At 47.9% G+C, this 22,643-nt stretch overlaps 1 protein-coding gene and 1 long non-coding RNA gene across 2 annotated transcripts; one reads left to right on the top strand and one right to left on the bottom strand.

The window, feature by feature from the left end:
* Nucleotides 1–1,904: 1,904 nt before the first annotated feature.
* LOC135446026 (uncharacterized) lies at nt 1,905–11,086 on the bottom strand. Its single transcript, XR_010439649.1, has 3 exons — nt 11,039–11,086; nt 3,148–3,246; nt 1,905–2,086 (listed from the first exon to the last, which is right to left on the bottom strand). It is a non-coding gene; the product is annotated as an uncharacterized LOC135446026 (long non-coding RNA).
* A 151-nt stretch (nt 11,087–11,237) lies between these two features.
* DSTN (destrin, actin depolymerizing factor) lies at nt 11,238–22,643 on the top strand. Its single transcript, XM_064709419.1, has 4 exons — nt 11,238–11,442; nt 19,623–19,930; nt 20,172–20,248; nt 21,290–22,643. The coding sequence occupies exons 1-4, from the start codon at nt 11,440–11,442 to the stop codon at nt 21,397–21,399; spliced, it is 498 nt and encodes a 165-aa protein (XP_064565489.1). The 5' UTR covers nt 11,238–11,439; the 3' UTR covers nt 21,400–22,643.

Here is a 22,643-nt window from a genome sequence, read left to right as displayed (position 1 = left end):
CTCCAGACAGAAACACTGAAGTCCAGAAGGAAAGAAGAATGAACCAAAAAAAGTTTCAGGATGAAATTCTCAACTCAGAATAGAATAAAATTAGTTGGGGAACAAAACAAGAGACAAAAATGGACTCAAGTAATGCTAAGGAAAGTTTGGGAAAAAAAAGTGCTCCCACCAGAAAAATATTTTTTTTAAAAAGTCTTTTATTTTGCAGAAGTATTTACTTTTTATGAAAGTCAATATTGTCTAACAAAAAAGAGACTAAGCTCTGATTCCAAAATCACATGTGTCCTCATGCCTGCAGACAGGTCCCAAAAGTCAGACATTGATACATTTCCAAACTGCAGAATTTCTAAGCCAATCTAAGGCTGTTTGTTTGCTGTCTGGAGTATAAAACTATGAACCAAGATTTCCATCCTGCTTGGTTTTGATTTCAACATCTTATCTGGAACATCCAGCTCATGTTTTCATGTTTTTCTAAGCAATCATGAGTTAGAATTTTGTTTTTAAATTAGAAAATGGAGTTTCTTATGCAATGTCTTTCTTCCAGCAGCTTTTAAGGAAAAAAAAATACAACATCCTGAGACTGCTGAGAAAGTCATAAAGCTTAGTAACCACTGCAATATGCCATAAAAAACGCTTTTCATTTCCCCTCCACACATAACTCACTAATTTCTGTCATTTAGTCTCTATTCCAAAGGTTTTACTGCAGTATTTGCTGAGCCAGTGTACTACAATGAATATTTTTAACTTTGTTAAAGAATTTCCATTGAAGCATGACTTGGATGGCTCAACAAGCAAATACCATTGATACCATACCTGTCATAGACAAACAAACAAACATCTGTGCTTGGATGGGATCAAGACATTGTTTTATGGAGAAGCAGTGCTCCCAAGAACACCACAAAGTCACATGGGGCCCATGAGTGCCAGATTTTAGGTTCACTTCTCAAAGGAAACTCAAATAAGTGGAAAATCACAGGTAGGCACAAAGCCCCTCAATGATTTCATCAAGAGTTTAGAAGAGCCCTTTGCTGTGTTTGTTCTGGCTAATACATGAAATATCTAAGCCCTCATTAAAACACAAGTGTTGAAGCATGCAAATAAATGATGAAGCAAGTTCTCACACTTTAGGAGAACTTTGGTTTTTTTTAACCCATAGATATTCCCACACAAATGCATGCCAGCATATGCTGCTCTTCCAACATATTCCTAAACTCACCCTAACTTGAAACATTTTCCCTTGTCTTCCCTGGACAGCAAAGTCAGCCAGAGTCAGAAGGAAGCCATATTGAACTGAAAAGTGCCAGAGCTGTGTCTTTGGTTTCCTGGAGAAAAATTGTTTTCCTGGGAACTGCTTGGATTTTGAAGGACTTTTTCCTCTTCCTTGGCATGGTGTGAGACAGTTCCCAGCAGACAGTGCACACAACCTTTGTGGATCCATGACAGGAAAGAATCTAGGCCTAAGATGAGGAGACTTACCAGGGAGGTCTCTAAAGATGTCCTTCCACCCTTCTGTCTGTGTGCTACAGAAACCTTTGCTGAGGATGTCCTGTGACAGACTATCTGAGGAAAGGGGCAGGAATTACACCATTTTTTATGCTGCTTTTTAAGAACCTCCAAGAAAGGACATTCATTTCTTACCCCAGTAATTTGGTCTACTGCTTTGGTATCCTCATGCTGGGAAATACTTTTCTGGTTCCAAACTCTGATGTCCCTTGCTGTGATCTAGCAGGAACATAGAGAACACATTACTCTGCCACAGCTAACCTCACATCATTCACACCAGCCCCCAAAAAGGGAGCACAGTCATTTTTCCAAACTCACTGCAGTATTCTGACTACTAATTTTTCACCAATTATTAATTAATTAATCATTATTCAATTATACCAATTGTATTTCAACTCTACCAATTATCTTTTCCTCCAAGTGTAAAAGACTTGTCTCCTCAGCAATGCAGGAATGTGGGAGGTTGAAATATGTGTTTGTGAAAGTGCCAGGTAAGAGCAGGAAAGAAACCAGGCATTGGAAGGCAGGAGAGTGCATGGAAAAGGTGAGAGTTCCATTGTCTGGGGGAGTAAATGCTTCAACCCTGTAATCAAACAGAAAAAGTCCTATCACTGGTGATTAAAAATTCTAATTAGTACCAAACTAAACCTACTGCATGTGTCAACACTCTTTCTAGAAGTACAAGTGCCACATTATTCTCTGTAGGTCAATTAGCAGCAAGGGCATGGCTGCAGGCAGACCCTCTCCAGCTCCGCTATTCCATCAAGACTGTCCAAAACCATCAGAGTGAGGAAAAATGCATTGCTGTCACCACATTTCCACCTGCTCACTGTGTTTTCTGTCATTCAGCCTCAATATTCCCAGCCTCAATGTTCTCCCATTCCTAAGAAACCTGCAATGAAAGAGCAAAACCCATCCAAGCACTAAAATAATATTTTTTTAAAGCCAGAGCAAGCACCACAGAGTCCAGCCCTTACAAAAGAGCTGGGATCCGGTGGAGACCGAGGGAATTTTTTGCCATGTTGGACTCTGTTTTCTCACCATAGGACTGGTGTGAGGAATGGGAGCTCCCTGGTGGCAAAACGTGAATTTGCAAAGATGGACTTGCAGTGGCTCCATCTTTTCCCTGCTCACATGGAACTCTGGATAACAGGAGCACAGCCCTGTGCTGCCCTCTCCCAGTGCACTGAGAGCAGTCAGAACACTGAACACAATGCTGTCTAGTGCAGGGGTGCCTGCTTCAGAGCCCAGCACAACTCCCAGCTCCTCCTCACACACCTGGCATCCCTTCCTCCAGCCCAGGCATGCAAGCTGTGCTGGGACACACATTCACAGGCCAGGAGGTACTGTGTTTGGTTAATGACAAAACCAACAGCAACCAGATTACTGTCACCCATCCAGGTTTCATGACACCCCAAGCCAGAAGGAGACCCAGCCAAAATCCAATGGAATTTGGGTGAAAAAGAGCTTGAACTGCCATGATTTTCACAAAGAGGCCTCCACTTTTTCCTACCTGATTTTTAGGCAACAGTCCCAATCTAGTGCCCAGCAGCCCTTAAACAGTGAGGGTCTCGGGGGATCTGGAGGAACCAAACCACCCCATCTCACACAGCTCACATACTGGGTTTGTTCCTTAACACCCACCTTGACACCTGGTTCTGAGCTGCCATCACTGCTCTGTGCCTGAAGATCAGCAGACCCACAATCTGGACACTCCTGGCATATCTAGTGCTTCCAAGGGACCTGGAAAAGAGAGGCAACAGTGACATATCACCAATCCTTGCTAGCGCTCTGCCCTGCAGCCCCAGCACGCAGATGAACAATGCTCCTGCAACCTGGGACAGCTCTTTATACCCCCAGCCCAAGGCAGAGGTGTCCTGTCCTGCCCAGCTGCACCTCCAGCAGGTGTAGCAAATGCCAGGAGTCTTTACAGGTTCAGGTGGTGATGAGCCAAAACCAGAAAAAGGATGAAATCCACAGAAGGTTATCAAAAGGAGAGGCACAATGCCAAACTCAGGAGATTCCTGCCTGCACATGGGAGGCTGGCACACCATCTAGGTGATCTCCTGCTGCTAAATGACTGCCTTTTGTCACAGACAACTTTCATGAAAAATCCTTTCCTTAGGATTTTTCCTCCTGAAAAGCTGAGAGGCCTCAGGAACAAAATGTAAACATTGATTATCTGCTGCTGTGGAATGCAACAGGCGCATCTGTGATTGGCCCATGTTGGATGTTTGTAATTAATGGCCAATCACAGTCCAGCTGGCTTGGACAGAGAGGTGAGCCACAAACCTTTGTTATCATTCTTTGCTGTTCTATTCTTAGATAGCCTTCTGATGAAACCTTTTCTTCTATTCTTTTAGTGTAGTTTTAATGTAATATATATAATAAAATAATAAATCAAGCCTTCTGAAACATAGAGTCAGATCTTTGTCTCTTCCTTCATCCTAAGACCCCTGTGAACACGGTCACAGCCTTTCTTCCCAGGTATCTCCTGCCAGGAAGAGGACACCAGGTTAGACAGACTTCTGATCTGACCCAGGACAGCTCTAAACGGGGAGCAGAGCTGTCACATCTCAGGCTGCAGCAGCCTGCCCTTGGCCAGCAGCAGCTCTCTAAGGCTTCTTCCCAGACTGAGAAATTGCACCATGATCCAGGAATGACTCAGAGCTGGACAAGTTTGTCTCTGTAAGAAATAGAGTATCTGGGGATAGACATAAACATCAGACAGGTGGGCAAAGCCACAGAGGGACTCAAAGCCTCAGAAGAGAGGAGGCAAGAAGAGGGGAAAATAAAAAGGAGACAAAAAGTAGTTGAAACTGCTAGTTTGCATCAGGCTGAGAAAGTCAGGACTGCTCTCTGACAGACTTACAGACAAATTCCTTTCATGCCACCAGATGGTGCCGTGCCTTCAGTCACCAGCGGGCAGCAGCTCTGGGACAGCAGCCCTCCGCTCAGCGCCTCTCTGCTGGGAGAAGGGGAGACACAGCCTCGCTCTGCCCCGGCATCCCCAGCCGGACACCTCCCAGCTGCCCGGCCAATTCCACCCCAAAGGGGCGAGGCTGATGCTGAATCTGGGCCTGAGACAGTCGGGATGCTGGAGAGGAGGGGAAATGAGGCTGGAAGCCCAAGGAGCTAGAGGGAAGGTCAGGAGTATCTTTGTGAGCACTGCAAGAACAAAGCATCATATGTTGGGAGAAAGACTTCTGTGATGGGCAACCAGGCAGGGGAAACATTGGCCAGGAGTTGTGTTTTGGTTACATTCAAGTGGTTTTGACGCAGCAGAAGTGTCAGAGCCCTAGGGAAGGATGACAGGGGGGTGTGCTCAGGGAAGAAGTTGCTCTGCCTGGCCAGATTCAGCCCACACACCATCGACTGGCAAGCTGAGTGAGCTTCCTGGCTCCCTCCAGAAGTGCTGCTGTAACCATGCTCCATCCCAGCACCCACGTGCAGCTTGCTGGGTGATCACCCATGCAGAGATGTGAGCTGTGCCACTCAGGCCATGCAAGGGCTCAGAAGGAGAATGCTGCTTGCTGAAGACTGGGAATACACAGGCTCACCCAGATGGTCCATACCCCCACAGCAACCAGCCTTTCTACACTCTGTGTGCCAGAACAGAGCCAGCACACCGAGCACAGGCCACCAGTACAGATTGAGGCACACAGAACAGATCTAAAGAGAGTGGTGGGAAAGGAATGCTCCATTCACACTACACTGATTTTCACTGGAGACTTGCCACAGCCACTTGCCTGGACAAGACCAACCACAGCAGGTATATATAGCTCACCATGACCCAGCTGTCAACCCAGAGCTATAAATACAGCCAGAGCAGAGATACAGCTATCAAGCCACTCTTGACTCCATTCATAATCTGTCCACAACACAGATAGCAGAGAGGTGAAGGAAACTGTCAGAGATTCCCATCCACTCACACTCACAGGAAACACAGCAAGACCTTCTTCCTTCCCAGTGTGTCTCTCTGCAATGTCCTCCTACTCCTCCACCTCACCTGGCACAGCCCAAGTGGCAGTAGTGGCAGAAGTGTTCTCCACCCATATGAGAGGATCAGGTTTACCAGGAAAGCAAATCCCTTTTTGAGACTACCTGATGTATTGGAAGGCAAAACCACTGATATGCTTGCTCTCCCCTGCCCTACCCATATCAGTGCTGGCACAGCCAGTTCCCATAGCACTCAGACCCATCCAGACCCAGGCTCTGGGCACATTTGTCCTGCAGTCCATCCCAGTTGTGCTCCACAGGCACTGCCAGTGCTGTGCCTTCTCTCCAGTGTCACAGCAGCCATGGCCGCTGTTGGGAAATGAGTGCTTACCTCTCCAGACCCACCTCTGCAACTCAGGCCTCCCATAACCACCCTAAATTCCCAGAGCATTCCCCAGAAATCATAGTCAATTCTCCTTAATTATCTTTTGACAGTTTTGAAGGGCGTTTTACTACTCTCTAGCAAATCCTCCACAGCTATAAGGCTGCTGTTGATGAACATCCATCATGCTGACTAATATGTCTCATTGCTTCCTTTTTCATTACCCCATGCATTTCTTATGGTTAGACAGTAAGCAGATTAGGGGTGGGGATTTTCCAGCCTATGCCTGTACATCACCTTGCCCTATACATGGGGTAGGGCTAATTCACCTCCCATCTAATCTCATCCACAGAAGCCCTCCATAAAATGAACTCCCAATTTTAACAGGAGTCAAGCTCCCCCCATTCCAGAGAGCCAAACCCAGACAGGTTCAGTAAGTGGCCACAGCCCTGACAAACACAGACAGACCTGCAGTTCCCAAGCCAAAGCAAGGGGCCATCCTGCATGAGCAACACACCTCCGAAAGGTTTCATTATTCTGATGCAGCTGAGCACAAACCCTGTCATAAGAAAATGAAACTGCTACAACAACCTTCTGTCTGGGTTACAGACTGTGAAGAGTGGGGGCTCACAACTTCAGGAAATAAAATAATTATTAATGACATTGCAGATAGCAATTACTAATGGCATCAGCAGCAACCACCTCCACACCTGGAACAAAGCCCACATAAGCCACAAATGCTTATTCTCCAAGGAGCCCCTGCAGTCGTGCCGCATTCAGTGTAGCAGCACGATGTGATCTCCTTACATGCGCAGAGCAGAGATGACCCGAAGGCTCGGGTGTTACCCTGCTAAGGCAGCGAAGAATTCATCACGCTCGCCACCAATTTCCTGCCCGAGGCTGTGAGAGCCGTGCAGCCTCCCTGGGCTCAGCCCTCCCCCTCTAGAGAAGGGACTGCACACACAGCCCTGCCTCACGGCTAAAGCTCGGGAGCACGATCCCAGGGATGCTGCAAAGCGTTCGGGTGATGCAGGCAGAGATGCTGCTTACAGCTTTACCCGCTGGTTCAAGGCGAGCCTCCCTTCTCAGACTGGCAGGGATTTAAGATCCAATCCCCGTGTATGCAAGGGAAACACATCATTTGTAAGCTCTGTACATTGCCTCTTTTGAGGATTTGAGCAGTGGCCAGCCCTTAAGCTGATTCTGGAGCAAGATGCATTTCATTCTCACATAAAAAGTATTTTTTTATGTGGCTTTACTGGCAACAGGCAGACTTTACTGGCAACAAAACCAAAGGGGGAAAAAAATAAGCCAGGTAGGAGAGTAGCTTGATGACATTCTTGCTTACTTAAATTAACATAAAGCTGTTCCACTGCTGAGCTGCCTTCTTGTGTTATTTCCTCCTTTGTCTTTCTAGTGGAGAAAATGCCTCGGGGGTAATGAAGCACTGAGCTAACTTCCCCATCCCACTCAATCCAGACCAATTCTGATGAGGCTGATAAAATTCACCCAGTTTTACACCAGCAAGCAGGGTCAAATTTTATTCTGGTTGCTTATGGCCTGCAGTTCTTACCATGCAGAAGTCAGAAGGATTGCAACCTGCAGCAGTTGTGGAGGTTGACAGCAAATTAAAGGGAATACGAGTTCTGGCATTCAACTGTAGGAATTTAGGAACAGCCTTTTCATTACTGTAAAAATAGGAAGTATTGATAAGCAACATCTAGCTCTGATCTGCACTAAATCTCAAATTGTAACACTGAAAAAGCAGGAACAGAGTTAACACTTCAAAAACAGGAAACTAATGCCAAGGGGAAATGCAGCTTGTCCAGACTCACGCCATGGAATAGGATAGGGCTTAGGACCAAATACCAGGTTCTGGTTCCTGCATCCTGTCTGCTGCACCACCTCCTCAGAAAAGGGATGCAGCAGTTTCTGGAAATCACCCTTAGATTCTCCTGTCTCCAAATTTCCCTTTAAATTTTTACTCCAGCACACCTGCTAAGCAGAATGTTTCAGCAATGCACAGCCATGGGCTCCTTGTGGGTCTTTTTTCTGCCAGCGAAATAGCTATGACTGTAAGGTTTACAGAGACTTTCTGTTCCTGTCTAAAATTATCTTTGCTGATCCTTGCGACGCCAAGACCACAGAGCCAATATTCCACAAGCCCTGAGAAAAAGGCACTGTATTTCAGGCAGTGTTGGTACAGCAGCATCCATCAGCCACCACCAAAGCTCCGGGGTCACCCCCGTGCACCAGGGGACACTGCCTGCTCCTTTGCAGCACCAGAGAGCACAGAGAGTCAGGGTCCGGGTGCTCTGTGGTTGTTCAGCCAAACAGGAGCCTCTGTAATCCCTGCTCAGGGTAAAAGGGGATGAAAAGACGGCAGGTGGATGCAGGCAGATGGGGGAAGCGGGGCTGAGAGGGAGACAACAGCAATTAGCATAAGCAGCGGCAGCCTCAGCTCACCAGCTGCTTTGCCGATTGTCTGCATCCCGATTTCCAACAGCAAAGCAGCAATTTGCCGACGAGCACAGTCAGTAGCCAAGGCAGCCCCTCAGGACTGAAACTATCAGGGAAAACAAACGATTTCCATGGTACAAAACCATGGCTTGCAGGGCTTTGATGTAGGAGTTTGCCTAAGTAAGGCATGGAGCATGCAGCTCAAAACAGACACTAAATACTTCAGAGCGAAAGGCTAAAAAAGGAAGGTTTTAGAGGAGGAAATGAGTCAGTAGCTTGGAGGACGGGAGGGGGAGTTCAAATAGCTGAGGCATAGAAAGTAAGCAAGTAGTCACCATCTCAAAAGCTACAAAGTCAGCAAAGTGGATGTATTGATCTCAGGTTTTTGTTGATGTTGGGTCTCTTTCGAAAATGGAGACCACGGGTGACTTTTTATATTGATCATGCTGGATTTTGAAGCCATCCTTCATTGGGCAGGCATTTGCCAGCTGCAGTTCACACTGGTGTTTCTGACAGGAACCTAAGTGGTCACCACAGCTACAGGATTGCTGGAATCTCTCAGGGTTCCCTCTGGCTGAGGGATGGATTTTTGGGGGCAGTGCATGTTTTTCAGGCAGATTGCAAACACCATTTGCCTTAAGAGCAGGAGGAGGATTCACCTTTCATGATGGTTCATCCAAATGTGCAGCCTGAGCTTCCAGCCTGGATTATTTATAGCACTAACACTATGGAAAAAAAGGGCAAAGCTGGTTCACTGTTGAAAAGCAGAAGAGCTAGTAAAAAACCTTCTTCTCTACAATGTATTCACAATATTCCTGTCTGTCATTGCGACTACCTTGGTGGGCTATGCTGCTTTGTCTTCTGGGGAATTAAATATTTCAAAGAGCAGTTGTGGTTGCTGGTGAGTGAGTGCCCTTCCCAGAGCAGGCACATCTTTCTCACCAGGCAGGTTAAAAGTGAGAATTTCCTCTTACCCTCCTGGTGAAGGAGTTCTTGTCCCTGCTGAATTTCCTTTAACTGGTTAGATACTTTCTCAACCTACTGCAACATTTCCAAAACCACCTCTCAGTGCAGGCTGAGCCAAGAGGCCAGTTCCACCTCATTTGCCCTTATAAGTACACAGCATGAGATAGCCCCAGCCCTGTTCTCATGGCCTTGCATCATCTCCTCCCCTCCTCCCCAGGATGTCGCACTTCTGTACCCCTCTGTCAGAGTGAAACCCAGCGAGGAAGAGCAAGCCTTGAGCAGTAACAGACAAATTACCCACATCAATGTTGATTAGAAAGCATGGCTGCCCCATGCTTTCTGCACCCACCACCAGAGAGGGAGGTCTGTTGTGGCACTGCCACAGGCTCTGACCACCACTGCCTTGATTTCCTTTGCAAGCCACAATCACAGCAGGAGGCAGCACCAGAAGTTGTCCAGAGAAACTTACTGACGGGATTGAAGCTCTCCCTACCACACAGGCACTTTATCTGAACTTGTTTTAGAACTACATTTCCAAATGGAAAACAAAATATCAAACATGACCCTGTTCATTTCTTGGTAATACTTCCAAAGTAAGTCAAGATTTGGGGTCAAATTTAAGCATTCTTTGATTAAATGTATCAGAAATGGGCCTAGGGAAGAAGTATCCAGTCAGGCCAATTAAAGTCTGAGTCGTGCTGGTCTTTTTGCTAGTTTCATTACAAATCTGATGCAAGAGCTTTTGCAAAAAAGGAACCCCTGGCAGGAATAAGTCACCCAGCTCAAGAGCCTAATGAAAAAGGATGGACTTTTCAATGCACCCATCTTCAGCATGGGGTCTTCCAGCAACTTCTCATGTAAACATGTGAACATCTAAAAAGACCATCTACTGGGGTAGCCTTGAAAGAGGGGATAAAGCAAATAAAAATTAAACTCTTTTAACTAGAACAGCAGTATGGATGAAAACTGTAAGGTGTGTAAGCACTGCTTAAACCTTTAACAGAGAAGCTTCACGATAGTTGCAATGAAGTATTGTTCCCTCATACCCAAACCCTGAAAACGCCACCATCGAGTCTTGTTTTTGTTTCCTTCTTACACGAAGGCACATACACAACAAATAAGCTTTTGATGCTGGGGGCTTTTAGTTCATCGACTCAAGCCGGGAACATCACTGCAGTCAGAATTCGGTGATAAAAACCTAACTTTCCATTTAAACATTTTGTACCATCAGCAGATGCCATTGTACTCTGATTACAAGCAGCCCGAGCTTTGCCGGCCAGGAGCATTAAGGAATGAGTATTTTCGTCAGTCAGGGCTGCCATGAACACGGAGCAGCAGCTCCTGGGAGCTGCCCCGGCCTCGGCAGCCGCGTTGCCTCAGGGCCGCCTTTGTTCCGAGGACAAGCCGCCCGTTGTTCCGGCCGCGGGGATGAAGCGGTGCCGGAATCCGGGATGCGCGGGTGCCGGCGGGAAGCGCCGGGCTCTGCCGCAGCCTCAGCCCGAGCCAATCAGCACCGCCCGCCTGCGATCGCACCAAAGTAGGTAGTGAAAAACCCTCGGAGGGAGAAAAAAAAAAAAAGAAAAAAAAAGAGAAAAACTCCCACACTTCCGCCCGGCTGCCCGCCCCTCGCCGCTCTTGCTGCTGCTGCGGCCGTCCCCTCCCGCAAGCTCCCCGCTGCCCTCACGGCCGCCCCAGTCGGTTCCAGCCGGGCTCCCAGCAGCCCAAATCCCGCTGGTGCCCCCCGCGCTGTCCGTCACAGCCCCCCGAGCCCCCCAGCTCTTCCCTCACCATCATCCCCGCACCCCGCCCGGCACACCTTCGAGCAGGTAACCCCGCCCACCCGCCTGCGTGCTCGCGCTATTGGGCGGCTGACACGTCAATCAGCCAATATCTCTCTGTGATTGGTTAAGTCTTCAGGGGCGGGACCCTGCGTGCGACGGTGTGGCCACCTCCCGCCCCGCCCGCGCGTGCGCACGGGGCCGGGGCGTCGCCACGCGGGGCTCCCGCCATAGCAACCGCTTCCTCCTCCTCCGGGCACGGCGGCCGTGACGTCGGCAGCGCTTCCGCCCGGCTCGCGCCCTCGCAGCTTCTCTTCCTGCCGCCGGAGCCCGCGCCGCGCCCAGACAGCCGAGGGAGCCGCCGCCGCCGCACCGCGCTCCGCCGCCCGCCCGCCGCGCCCCGCTGACGCCATGGTAGGCACCGCGCGCCGCCGGACGGGCCTCTGGCTTCTCCGTCTCCCGCCTCCGCCTTCATCCCTGGGGGGAAAAAGGGGGGAGGGGGGCGGCGGTACCGCCCGCCGCATCCCGGCCGGCGCTGTGACTGGCGGCGCCGCTGTGCCTGGCCGTATCGTGGCCCCCTTTTTCTTCTCCTTCCCTTTCTCCCGGTCCTTCCCGTTCGCCTTTGAACTTGACGCGGCGGATCCGTTCTCCTCCCTTCCCCCCCGCCCCCATCCCGCCATGAGGCGGCGGAAGGTTACTCCCACCCTGCCTTGAAGTGATGGAACTGTCCTCCCTCCTTTTCCTCCCCCCCACCGTAAGGTAATGGTACGCTCCGCGTCGCACACAAACGCTGGGGGCGGGCGCGTCCATTCGGCCCTGGGAGGGGGGGGTTGGCGCGGAGCGAGGGCGCGGCGGGAAAAGGCCGGGTGGGAAGGGGGGGCTGTGCGCGGCGCCGCAGGGCGCGGCCGGGAGGCGGCGGCCCTGCCGCTCCCCACGGGGGGCTGGCTGGCTGCGAGGGGGTCGCAGCCCCGCAGGAAGGCACCGGGTGGTGCCGGTGGGAGGCCGGGGGCTGCCCTGCTCGGGAGGAAGCGCGGCCGCCGCCTCGGTCCCGGCGGGAGCCATCTTCGCACGGCCCGGGGTTCGGGCCTGGCCTAGAAAGCGGCGGCGGGGCCAGCACGGGCCCTGTCCCCTGCCAGGGCCGCCCAGCCCGGCCCGAGCCCGCAGCGCTGCCGGCGGACAAAAGGGGGAAGCGGAACCCGCGGAGGGGAATCGCTGAGTGTAAAAACAGGGAGGGTGTCGCAGCGGCCTCTCCAGGAAGCTGAAATTTTGAGGCAGTTGCTGCAACGACTTGGGGTTTTTTTTTATTTTTTTAATTTGTTTTGCTTCTCCGGACAGTACTGAAAACCTTCATCCAAGGCATAACGCTGGAAGCAAAGAAACAAAAAAACTGTTAGGGATCCGCAGTGATTTGCTTGTGTTTCCTGGCTTTCAAAAGAAAAAAAAAAGTGTTAGGGCTCTCCTTGCATAAATGGGGCAGAATAGAGCAAACGCGTGTTCAGTCTCATGGTGGCTCATTCTGTTTGCTTTGCCCGTGCTCAGAGTTTGCATCCCCGTTTGACTCAGGAGATGGAGGTTGGCAAATTTGCCTCAATTATTAGCTCATGCAGCTTTAACTACTGCCCTGTTTTTCTTGAGTCATCCACAAGCACTTGTCCAGCAACACACACTTACTGGGTTATTCACCCAGTGGCAATACACACATCAATACTGAGTTATTTACCTGTATTAGAGGTTTTAAATATTGAGGCCTTCCCTTGGTATTTACCACTGAACATGTGGTATATCCAGGAAATAAATTTTTGGTGTGTAGGGTGGCAGACAGGATGTACTGCTCATGTCCCTGCTTTCTCCAACACCCAAGCTGCAGCATGGAGCAGAGCTGATGGGAGCTGCAGATGAAGCTGCTAAAAAGTCTGATGAGACTCACAGCTCCTGTTTAAGAGAGGCTTGTCTCAACAAGCCAGCTTCCACCTCTGCAGTATGCAAACCTAGTTAAGTGTGACTACTCAGCCTGTCAGGCTTCATCTTGCTTTGCAACCAGGGAATTCCCAAGTCACTCAAAACTACTATTTCTCATAGTGATCTCCTTTTTGCAACAGGGTTTAGGATGGCTTTTTTGAGAGGCTGCAAATGAAGTTGGTTTTGGGCAGAGTGGAGGCCTTCTGGCAAAGTGTGGTAGTGCCAGCAGGAGGGCATCCTTTGCTATCAAAAGAGCTTGGATTTCCAGCTTTTGTGCCTTGCCACAATGTTCAGTTTCTTTGCTGCTGGATTAAATGAGTCCAAGGTCTTTGGAGTACCGTGCAAATGATTTTTCTTGGTTGTTAGTCAGTGCTATTCCCAGATCTGTGTAATTACAAGGTACATCTGCCTCATATACAAGATAACAGCCTCCTGACAATTGGTGCTGCTGATGTCTGGCATGTTCCTACTCGCCTTGGCAGGATCACTGTCAAGAGGCTCCTGCTGGGTGCACGGGCTGACCTAAGCAATCCCATGTGAGAGAGCCTGACTACAACCAGGCCTTGTTGTGAAGCTGTGCTCAGCCTTTTCCTCACCTGCTTGTTCAGTGTTCACAGCAGTCCCCTCGGGAGAGGAGGATCCCTCACTAAAAAGTGTCAGGGATGCCCAGAGCTGCCCTTCAAACCTCATTGTGAGGGTGGCATTTAAGCTTTAGGTTGCTGTAGGTACAGGAAAATTCCTACAGGCATTTAGGCTCATAACAGCTGATTTGTGTGCTGAATGTGTTCCTGAAAACCTTTGACTGTTACACACCAGCTTCCACCTGCATTACCTTGAAAACTTACATTTCAGCACAGGAATGGCTGCTGCTCAAAACTTCTGCCCTGCTGCTGCTGGCCACTGCTGTTCCTGTTTTTCAGTGCTGTTGCTGGGATTGCCTTTTGTGGGTATTGCTTGTTCTGCCTACCTTGATAATTCAATTGGGAGTGAACTTGGTGGTGGCTCAGAGAAGGAGATAATTTCCTCTTTGGCTAAAAGCTGAAGAAATGACCTTCAGGAATTCAAAGGATAGTTTTTTCTTTTTTTTAAAATAATTGTTTTTAGACTCGTCTCATCTTGTCAATAACCTTTCTTCTTGGGGGTTGGGGCAGGAAATAAAAGCTGAATAGAGTTTCAGTTCTTTCCCTCACACCTTCCCCCTGCCAAAAGAGACCAAATAATGCAAAATAAAAACTTGAGTCTTTCTACAAGTGATATGCAGATGACTCTGTACTTCTTGCTGGTTTATGGTGTGCAAATAATGGCCTCTTATACAACAGTAGTAAAAGGCTGCTAGTTCTGTTTCCTGTCAGGCCTCAGATCTGAGTTGAAACCTTGGCCTTTGAGATGTACAGGCTGTCCCCTGTAAATGGAGGTCTCTCTGTCCGTCTGTAGGTAAGCAGGGAATGTGGGCTTTTCCAGGCTCCTGAAGTCACTGCGGTTCCCACACTGTTCTGGTCTCTGGGATGAAGTCAAAGTAGCTGCTCCTTGCATTTCCTCCTTCCTGCTCAGAAAAGTGGGGATGTTAACATCAGATGTGTTTTCTTGAGTGCTCAGATAACAGATTGAAAGCCAAGCAGTATTTAATATCTTTATGGTTTTGACTGCCTACATTTTCAGCTGGCTTGTTGGCCTTAGGTGGTGACACCTTTCCAGAGGCCTGATTTGGCAAAACTTCCTTTCAGCCAGGCTGTAACTCTCCCTTTCTCCTAAGTGCTCCCCCAACTACCTTGGCTTAGTTTTTCCCTCAGGTTCCATTGTGTGGCAGTGCAGGGGACAGCTCTGTCCCTGAAGGGTGCTGTCCCAGAGCAGTTGGGTGGAAATAGGTTTAATTGGAAAAGTATTTATTGCAGAGATGTACTATGACACATGAGTGAGTCAGAGGGAAGTGCCACATGGCTGCACAGGCAGCTCTGGCAGTGGCAGGGAATTTCAGAGGTAGATAGGAGGGAGGCTAAGCCAGGCATGAGGGAAACAGGGTTTGCTGAAGAAACTAAAAACCAAATAGATGCCAATAATGTGGCCAGCAAACACGGGAGCACAGTGTTCTCACATCTGCCCTTGCAATTAAACAAGGCGTGCTTTAATACATTCTTGGTGTCAGATTCTGGAAAAAATTGATGATACTTTTCCAAGAAGCAAAAGTTTCCACTTGAGTAGCTGTGGATAGTTCACCCTGATGTGTACAATGTTTGTGAGTGGTTCCCAGACAAAACAAGTCAAGAGCTGTATCTTGGAATGTCTCTGGAGATAATGCATGCCCAGGCACCACTGGAGAGAGTTCTTGGGCTCTAATCACAGGAGAGAAACCAACAGTCTGAAATTCTCAAGACTTAAACTCAAATTTAGTCCTTCAAATTTGTCTTGAGGCAAACTAAATCATTAGTTTAAGGTCTTAGCTGTCTTAAAGTTGAGGAAAACAAGGACTCTTCTTAGGTAAAATATTTTAGGTATTCAAGAAAAATACTGGTGCCCACAGTATTCACTTCCTAACAGAAGAGATGTGGAATTTCAATGTGTCAAAATTGTGTTTTTGTGCAGGCTTCCTGTGAATCCAGTTTATCAGGTGCCTAACATGTCTCTCACTCCTAAAATGGCTTTTTTATGTGGGGATTTTCTTGAGAAATCTTTGGGTTATTCTTCAGTCTCCCCCAATTTAGATTAAATTTCAGTTTGGCTACTTGGCAGTGGAGGCAGAATGCTGGGAGCTCTTGGTGGGGACAGCTGGGTCTGGATCCTGCAGTGGAGGCTGCCTGGACACAGGGCTCCCTCTCTGGCTGCCTGTGGAGGGAGGGCATTGTGCTCTCTCCCAGCGCTTGTGCAGAGCTCTGCACTTCAGGCTCTGAACAAGAGCTGCTGTGTTCCTGCAGAGCCTGCTGACAGGGCAGTGAGTGCAGTCCCTGCCTCAGGTGACATCCAGTGGGGACACTGCCACCAGTGCCACGGGGTCATGGGTGAGGGGCTGAGCCCCCAGCGTGTGCATGGAGGTGCTGGGGCACAACTCAGTTGTGCTGATTGCCTCAGAGAAACTTGTTCTGCCTCTTCTTTCCTGAATGTGCTGTCCTGGCATGATTTTCCCATCTGGTAATTAGGTGGCTTGCCTGCTTGCTGCTGCCTTGTTGCATTGAAGGGTCTGGTCTGTCCCCTCAGTGAAATGTCACCAGCTGGCTGATGGTCGTGTATCCCACAAGTGCCTGAACCAACCCCCTGTGCCACTCCAGAGCTGGATAACTGCTTCCATCCTGGAACAGGAGCAGGCTGGCTGCTGGAGCTCTGCAGCATTCAAGCCACAATGCACAAAATAATAACCAATGTGCTGCATTGAATCCTCTGAGCAGAGCCATATCTGGCCAAAGAGGGAAAATCCAGACTAACAAGTGTTTACTCTGTCATTACTGGGAGGGTGGAGGCTTCTCCTCACCAGCTCTTCTTCTGGACAAGGCAGCAGACACGAGGTTAAAATGTCACTTGAGGACGTGTATTTAGAGTCTGGAATTTCTCCTTGTTCCAGTGCTCTTAGCAGTCATCCTGTTGTTGCTCTACACAGAGTGGTTGCAGCTACCTTAAAACAAAAGCTGCCTGGGGTTTGAGTTTTGTCCTTTTTAAGTATATTTGTGAGGCCATTGTGGCTGGGTTGAAGGGGGAGCCCTGCAGTCAGGACAGCAGATCTGGTTTCAGAGGGAATTGGTTTGTTGCACTGTCTCATCTCAGCCCATACTGTAACACAGCTATAGGGTGTTCTCAGATGGAACAAATCTGCATTGTCCCTGGCAACACAATGGCTGCCAGTGTCAGCCTGTGTGATGAATCCAGGGGTTGTACAGCAGCTGTGAAAAGGAGCAGCACCAGCTACTAACAGCCTTTTGCTTTGGAAAGCTGAAAAATCCAGTTGTCACCATTGTCCCTTCAGCTTCTGATCAGTCCCAGTTATCAGCTGAAGGGTTGCTGTGAATTTTGAGTTTCCAGACTAAATACTTTCTACATTTTTGGAATCTGAACTGACTTGCCAGCAGTGTTCAGTTTCTTTTTAAAGAAACAACTTGTCTCCTGACTTGGAGACGTGTTTCTGGCTGTGTAGTAGCACAAGCAAATGCACATGACTGCACAGTTTGCATCAAGCTGCAGCTCTGTTGCTGCTGCTTCTGGCTCTGAGCTGAGCAATAACCTGTGCTTGCAAAGTTAACATGACTTGGGGCAAGGCAATTATTTGTTGTAGTGTTCAGGCAAAGCTCAAGAATTATCAAAGGTAGAGGTAGGTGACATGTGCTGCTTTTTCATTATAAATAGCCTCATTTCCATGGCAGTGCAGACTTTCTGTGCCTTTTCTAAGAACCTTGGGGGGCTTTGTGACTAAAACCTGAGTCTTGCCACCCATTGCCAGCTACTGAGGTGCCATTAGTTAGAAAATAAACCTTGGGGAGGAGAAGGCTTCTCTTGAATTCACTGTGGATTTGTCCTTAGTGAATGATGAAATAGCTGCAGTTGCTGCACTGTTTGCTTTATTAGGTTAACTTTGTGTTATTTAAAGTCTTCCCAAAGAGGCTCTTGCCCACACCAAACACAGGGACAGGAGAAGACCTTTATTCCTCATTAGCTCTCAGTCACACTCTGACAAAGTGCAGCATCTCTGTATGGAGGAGGTGACACCACAATGAGTCACTTTGGGTCCATGTTTGCACTGTAGCTTGAATTTGTCCTGAAATAGGCTTTCTCCATGTGCTTCCCTCACCTTATTGGTGATATGCAGGAGGATGGCTGCCTGCCACACAGCTGAGGCACGATGACTGAATTGCTGTTCTCCTGTCCCAAAGTAAGTTCAAGCAGTTCTGCATAAGCTACCACTTACAGGCTGAGCATGCATTGTAAATCTGGAGGGAGCTCCCATTGTATTTAGGTGAACCCTGAGGAAGCACTGCTCTCCACCCTAAAGAAAAGCTGTCTCAGATTGCTGGTGTATGAGATTGTCCTGGTTTTCTGTGGCCAGCACCTGGGAGCTCTAGATACCAAACTCCATGGCAATAGATTCTGCCAGCTGTGCCACCTCTCCTCACTGGGTTAGCTGAGTTACAGGAGGAGGGATGTTGGAAGAAAGAGGAGAATCTGGGCTTATCTGAAGTTCTCTGTGATAGGCACTGGTCAAGGCTTTAAAAAACCCCCACACATTAAAGTAGGTGTCCATTCCATAACCATCTCTCAAGGACAGCCTGAGCACTGCACCTCTGTCTCCCTGGTTTTACAGCTGAACTCTGCTGCTCCTTCAAAATGCAAAAGAAATCCCTTGAGCTCACATTTTGAGGCTGAAGATAAATTTTTTAAAAATGAAGAGCAGCCTTTATCCTTTTTGAGTTGTGTGTCTCACCTGCTGCTGTAGCCGACTGTTGGTACTGCTGACTGTGCTGGCATCAATGACGTGTCGTGGTTTGCACAGAGGGAGGGAGGGAGGCAGTTTTCCTTCTGATAGATGGGGGTGAGTAATGTCATTTGAATGTGGAAGACACAAAAGCAGTGAGGGAGGAAGCAGGATTCTAAAGGAATCTCATTGTTTATACTGTGTGTAGCATTTTGAACAGATAGAGTTGTTCAGTACTGGACAGGCTTCAATTTGGTCTTTACTGCTCTGGCCATGATGTCCTTCCAGCAGTGCCTGCTGGCTTCCCACATTTGCAATATTCACTCTTGCACAGCTGCCTTTAAACTCTCCAGCTTGGTGCAGTCTGAGAACAAAACTCAAATGTAAATGCTTCTATTTCCCACTTTTTTTGTCTCATTCCCAGAGAAGCATCAGACTGAAAATGCAGTTCAGTCTTTTATCATTCTTGCTAGGTCTTGTCCTCTTTATTCTGTGCAGCTGCTTTTAACATCAGATTGATAATGCTGCATGTGCACCTCTTGTTCCAGCTTACACAGGGGAACACGATACCACTCACTACAATTTCCCAGCTGACTCCAAGGTGGGGGAGAAATATTGATCTTGCTTTAAAAACTGCTGGAGTAGGTATGAGAAGAAGAGACTTTTAAGACTTGCAAATTCTCTGTTTGAAATACTGAATTCAGAGCAACTTCCCAAAGTTGGTTTGTTCAGCTGAAAGCTTCCAGTGCAATCCCAGTACCCCACTACATTTCCCTTGATCTCTAAACTGAGTCCATGTGACAAGTGTGGAATTTGGCCAGTTTTGCCTCTGTTCCTAAAGCTCCTAGCAAGCATGCTGGAAATGGCTGGGAAACTTTGAACAGAAGATCCTTGTGGGCTTGTCCAGCCAGCCTGAAACGGGGAAGAAAATTAAGCTGCTCTAATGCCAAAGGATCTGCCACAACTGAATCTCAGAGAACAAGGGGTTGGCATGCCTGTAAAACTCCCCCAAAACAATGTTCTGGTGTAAGTGGGATTGTGCTTTCTTTGGAGTAGTTTTTAGGTTGGCAGGCAGCTGCGGGCAGCAGCCAGACTCCAGATTCTTTACTTGGCTTTGGAAAAGAGGGGCTGCAGTGACTGTTGCAGGAATCTATTGTCTCCTAGCCTTGGGCTTAAGGCAGTGCCATGTTGTGGCTGGGAGCAGGAGGGGTGCAGGGCCTGAAGGTGTTTGCTGTGGTCTCCGCAGGCCTCCGGAGTACAAGTGGCCGATGAGGTGTGCCGCATCTTCTACGACATGAAAGTGCGGAAGTGCTCCACGCCGGAGGAGATCAAGAAGAGGAAGAAGGCTGTCATCTTCTGCCTCAGTCCAGACAAAAAGTGCATTATTGTGGAGGAAGGCAAAGAGATTCTGGTGGGAGACGTCGGAGTGACGGTCACCGACCCTTTCAAGCACTTTGTGCAGATGCTTCCCGAGAAGGATTGCCGCTATGCCTTGTATGATGCAAGCTTCGAGACCAAGGAATCCAAAAAAGAAGAGCTGATGTTTTTCTTGTGGTAAGCCGCCTTCCCAACTCTCTCATTCCTAGCATGCAGTGCAGGCTCTGTGGGTGAGGTCTCTGAGTGTTTGTATTGCCCAGGCTGGGAAAATGGCAGGCTTAAAGTGAGTTGGGCAGCCTGGTGCCTGTATTCTGGAGCCATGAGATGTTCCAGTTGTCCATGGTGGGTAGGATACTGCTTCTGTCTGGGGTGGATCATCAGTGTCACTAATTTCACTCTCTGTGGTGTCTCCCACTAGGGCACCAGAACAAGCACCTCTCAAAAGTAAGATGATCTACGCAAGCTCCAAGGATGCAATCAAAAAGAAGTTTCAAGGTATGTAATACAACTAATGTTGCTAACTCTGCTGTGTCCCTGGAGTACACAGCAAGGCTTAATTAGTTTAGGTTTTGGGGTTTTTTTGTTGTTATTGTTTTGAGATACTACTGAGAAGTGAAGTGTCATGTGACAGAGCTAAAATGAGCTCTAGCACAAATTTATATTATCTGACAAAGTTTCAGAGGCACTAGGACAGTGCTCAGGACAAGAGCAGGTTTTGCAATGTTTGATAGACCACATGGAGCAGCACATTGCACCATACAGGCTAGAAACCATTAGATTGATAACACAACACTGGGTTTTGTGCAGAGCTGCCTTAGTGGCAGAGCACTTTCATCCCTGTGTCTGTTAAAATGCAGACTCATAAACTTACAATGCTGTAGTAAAGGCAGTCTGGCTGATAGCCAAGTAGCACTCTTCAGCTGCTCAGGCTGCACTGGGCCAAAACCTTGCACTGTGCAAGACTGACAGGATCTTTGTGCAGCAGTGCCAGCCTTCCAGGGACTGGAACTGCCATGGGAAACTGCTGTGTGCTGAGAAAATAAATCCCAAGGAAATTCTGTTTTCCACCATGTAAAGCAGACATGGGTTGGGCTCTGCAGCCCTGAAAAGGAAAAGCAGCACTGTTGGCTGGGTAGCCCAGCTCAGTCTGTGCCTGTCTGGTTTGCAAGGTGGTGCTTTCAGCCACCTCTGCAGAGGCAGCGGGAGCTGAGCCAGCCCTGTCCATGTGCTTGCCTGGAGCTCCCTCCCCTGCTGTATCCAGGGCAGCACAAGAAATGAGGGATTTGCTCTAAGAGCCTGAGCACTGAGCTAGTGACAGATTTCTGCCTTCATGTCCCTTCAGTGACATTTGGTGTGCAGCCAGATGTCTCCTGGGACGAGGCAGGGAAAAACCATCAAATTCCCTAAGCTAAGGCAGGACTTGTCTGCTTGAGTGACTGGATTGCTTCTTCTAATATTACTACCAGGTATGTTTCTTTGATTGCTTACCAGCATGTTGAAATACTGCATTATTGAGTGTTTTGCCTCTTTTTTTAGGCATAAAGCATGAATGCCAAGCAAATGGGCCAGAGGACCTGAACCGAGCTTGCATTGCTGAGAAGCTAGGAGGCTCCCTAGTCGTAGCTTTTGAAGGAAGTCCCGTGTAGATGTCATACAGTGCCACAACTCTACGAGCATTCCATGTTTTAATAGATCAGTTATATAAAGCAAACATTCTAGGCAAGGGTTTCACTAACAGTAGGGAAGCTGTCATGTAGAATAAAGTAGATTTTGGAGATGTAGCTTGTATGTAAAAATGACCCTAAATAAATCAAATTAAGGATTTATCTTGGTGTATTAATATTTGCATTGGTTGTCCAGCCCAGTACTGTCCCCAATGGATTAACACTAAAGGTCTCTAAAAATTGGAGCAGTGTATCATGAAAGGTGGAGAGGTGAGAATAATCTGGTTCCTGTTCTTGCTTTTCCAAATAGTAAAAAGTGAAATTCAAAAACTTTCCCTTTAACCATTTAAGACAAAACGTACAACCTGTAGTTTAACTTCAGCTGAAGCAACCTGTGAGCACCAAACTGGGTTAAATTCTTAGTGCTTGCAGTAGCAGAGCTGTACTAAAAAAGCCTAATTATGAAGCTAGACATAAAACAGACACACTTTTTCTGGAGAAGTAGTCCTAATCCACTCTTGTAAACTCACAGTGCAGTAATAATATTTAAAGGTTCACTTGTTCTGTAGGTTCAACTTTCATGTTATGAAGTGTCTTGAGGTCTCTTTCCTCCTGAATGATTCTATAGAAATTGCTTTTTCTGTTGACGCAGTTTAATTTAGAACTACCTTTCTCTAATATACACTTATTAGTGGATCAGATGCTTCTGAGGCTTTTATAAATGCAGATTCTTATATCAGTCCTCTCCAGTTATGAGTAATAAAATGAAAAGGAACCACAACTTTAAAAATTGTATTTTCAGCCCCAGTCTTTGGTCACTTGGTCCATTTGTCCATAATTACTATTGATTTAACTTAGTAGAACCAATCAGCCTGACTAATATGGCTTGATCTGGGCTTTTTGTCTGTTAGCTTCTTTAATTCTGTAGAAATGCATGGAAATATCACCTACTAGAAAGTTTGACCTGAAATGCCTTTTGTATGGGGGGTAGAGAACATTCCTGTGCCAGCTACAGAGATCTTAAAAGCTTCCATGTTTCATCAGTGGTTGATTAAAGCTGTTTCTTTTGTGTAATGTGTACATGGGAGTTGCATAGAGTTTTCTTGTATGTCTGTAGAGAAAAAGAAAAAAAAAACCAAAACCCTTAGCCTCCAGTGCATTACTGTGATATGTTCTGTGCGTGCCAAATTTGAACAGCCTAAATAAATGGGCTTTCCCTCCCCTGG

This window comes from Zonotrichia leucophrys, chromosome 3 (assembly GCF_028769735.1).
Source record: "Zonotrichia leucophrys gambelii isolate GWCS_2022_RI chromosome 3, RI_Zleu_2.0, whole genome shotgun sequence".
In the NCBI taxonomy this organism is placed as follows: Eukaryota; Metazoa; Chordata; class Aves; order Passeriformes; family Passerellidae; genus Zonotrichia; species Zonotrichia leucophrys.
The sequence above is the reverse complement of the archived record's forward strand: the minus strand, read 5'-3'. Positions and strand labels throughout refer to the sequence as shown.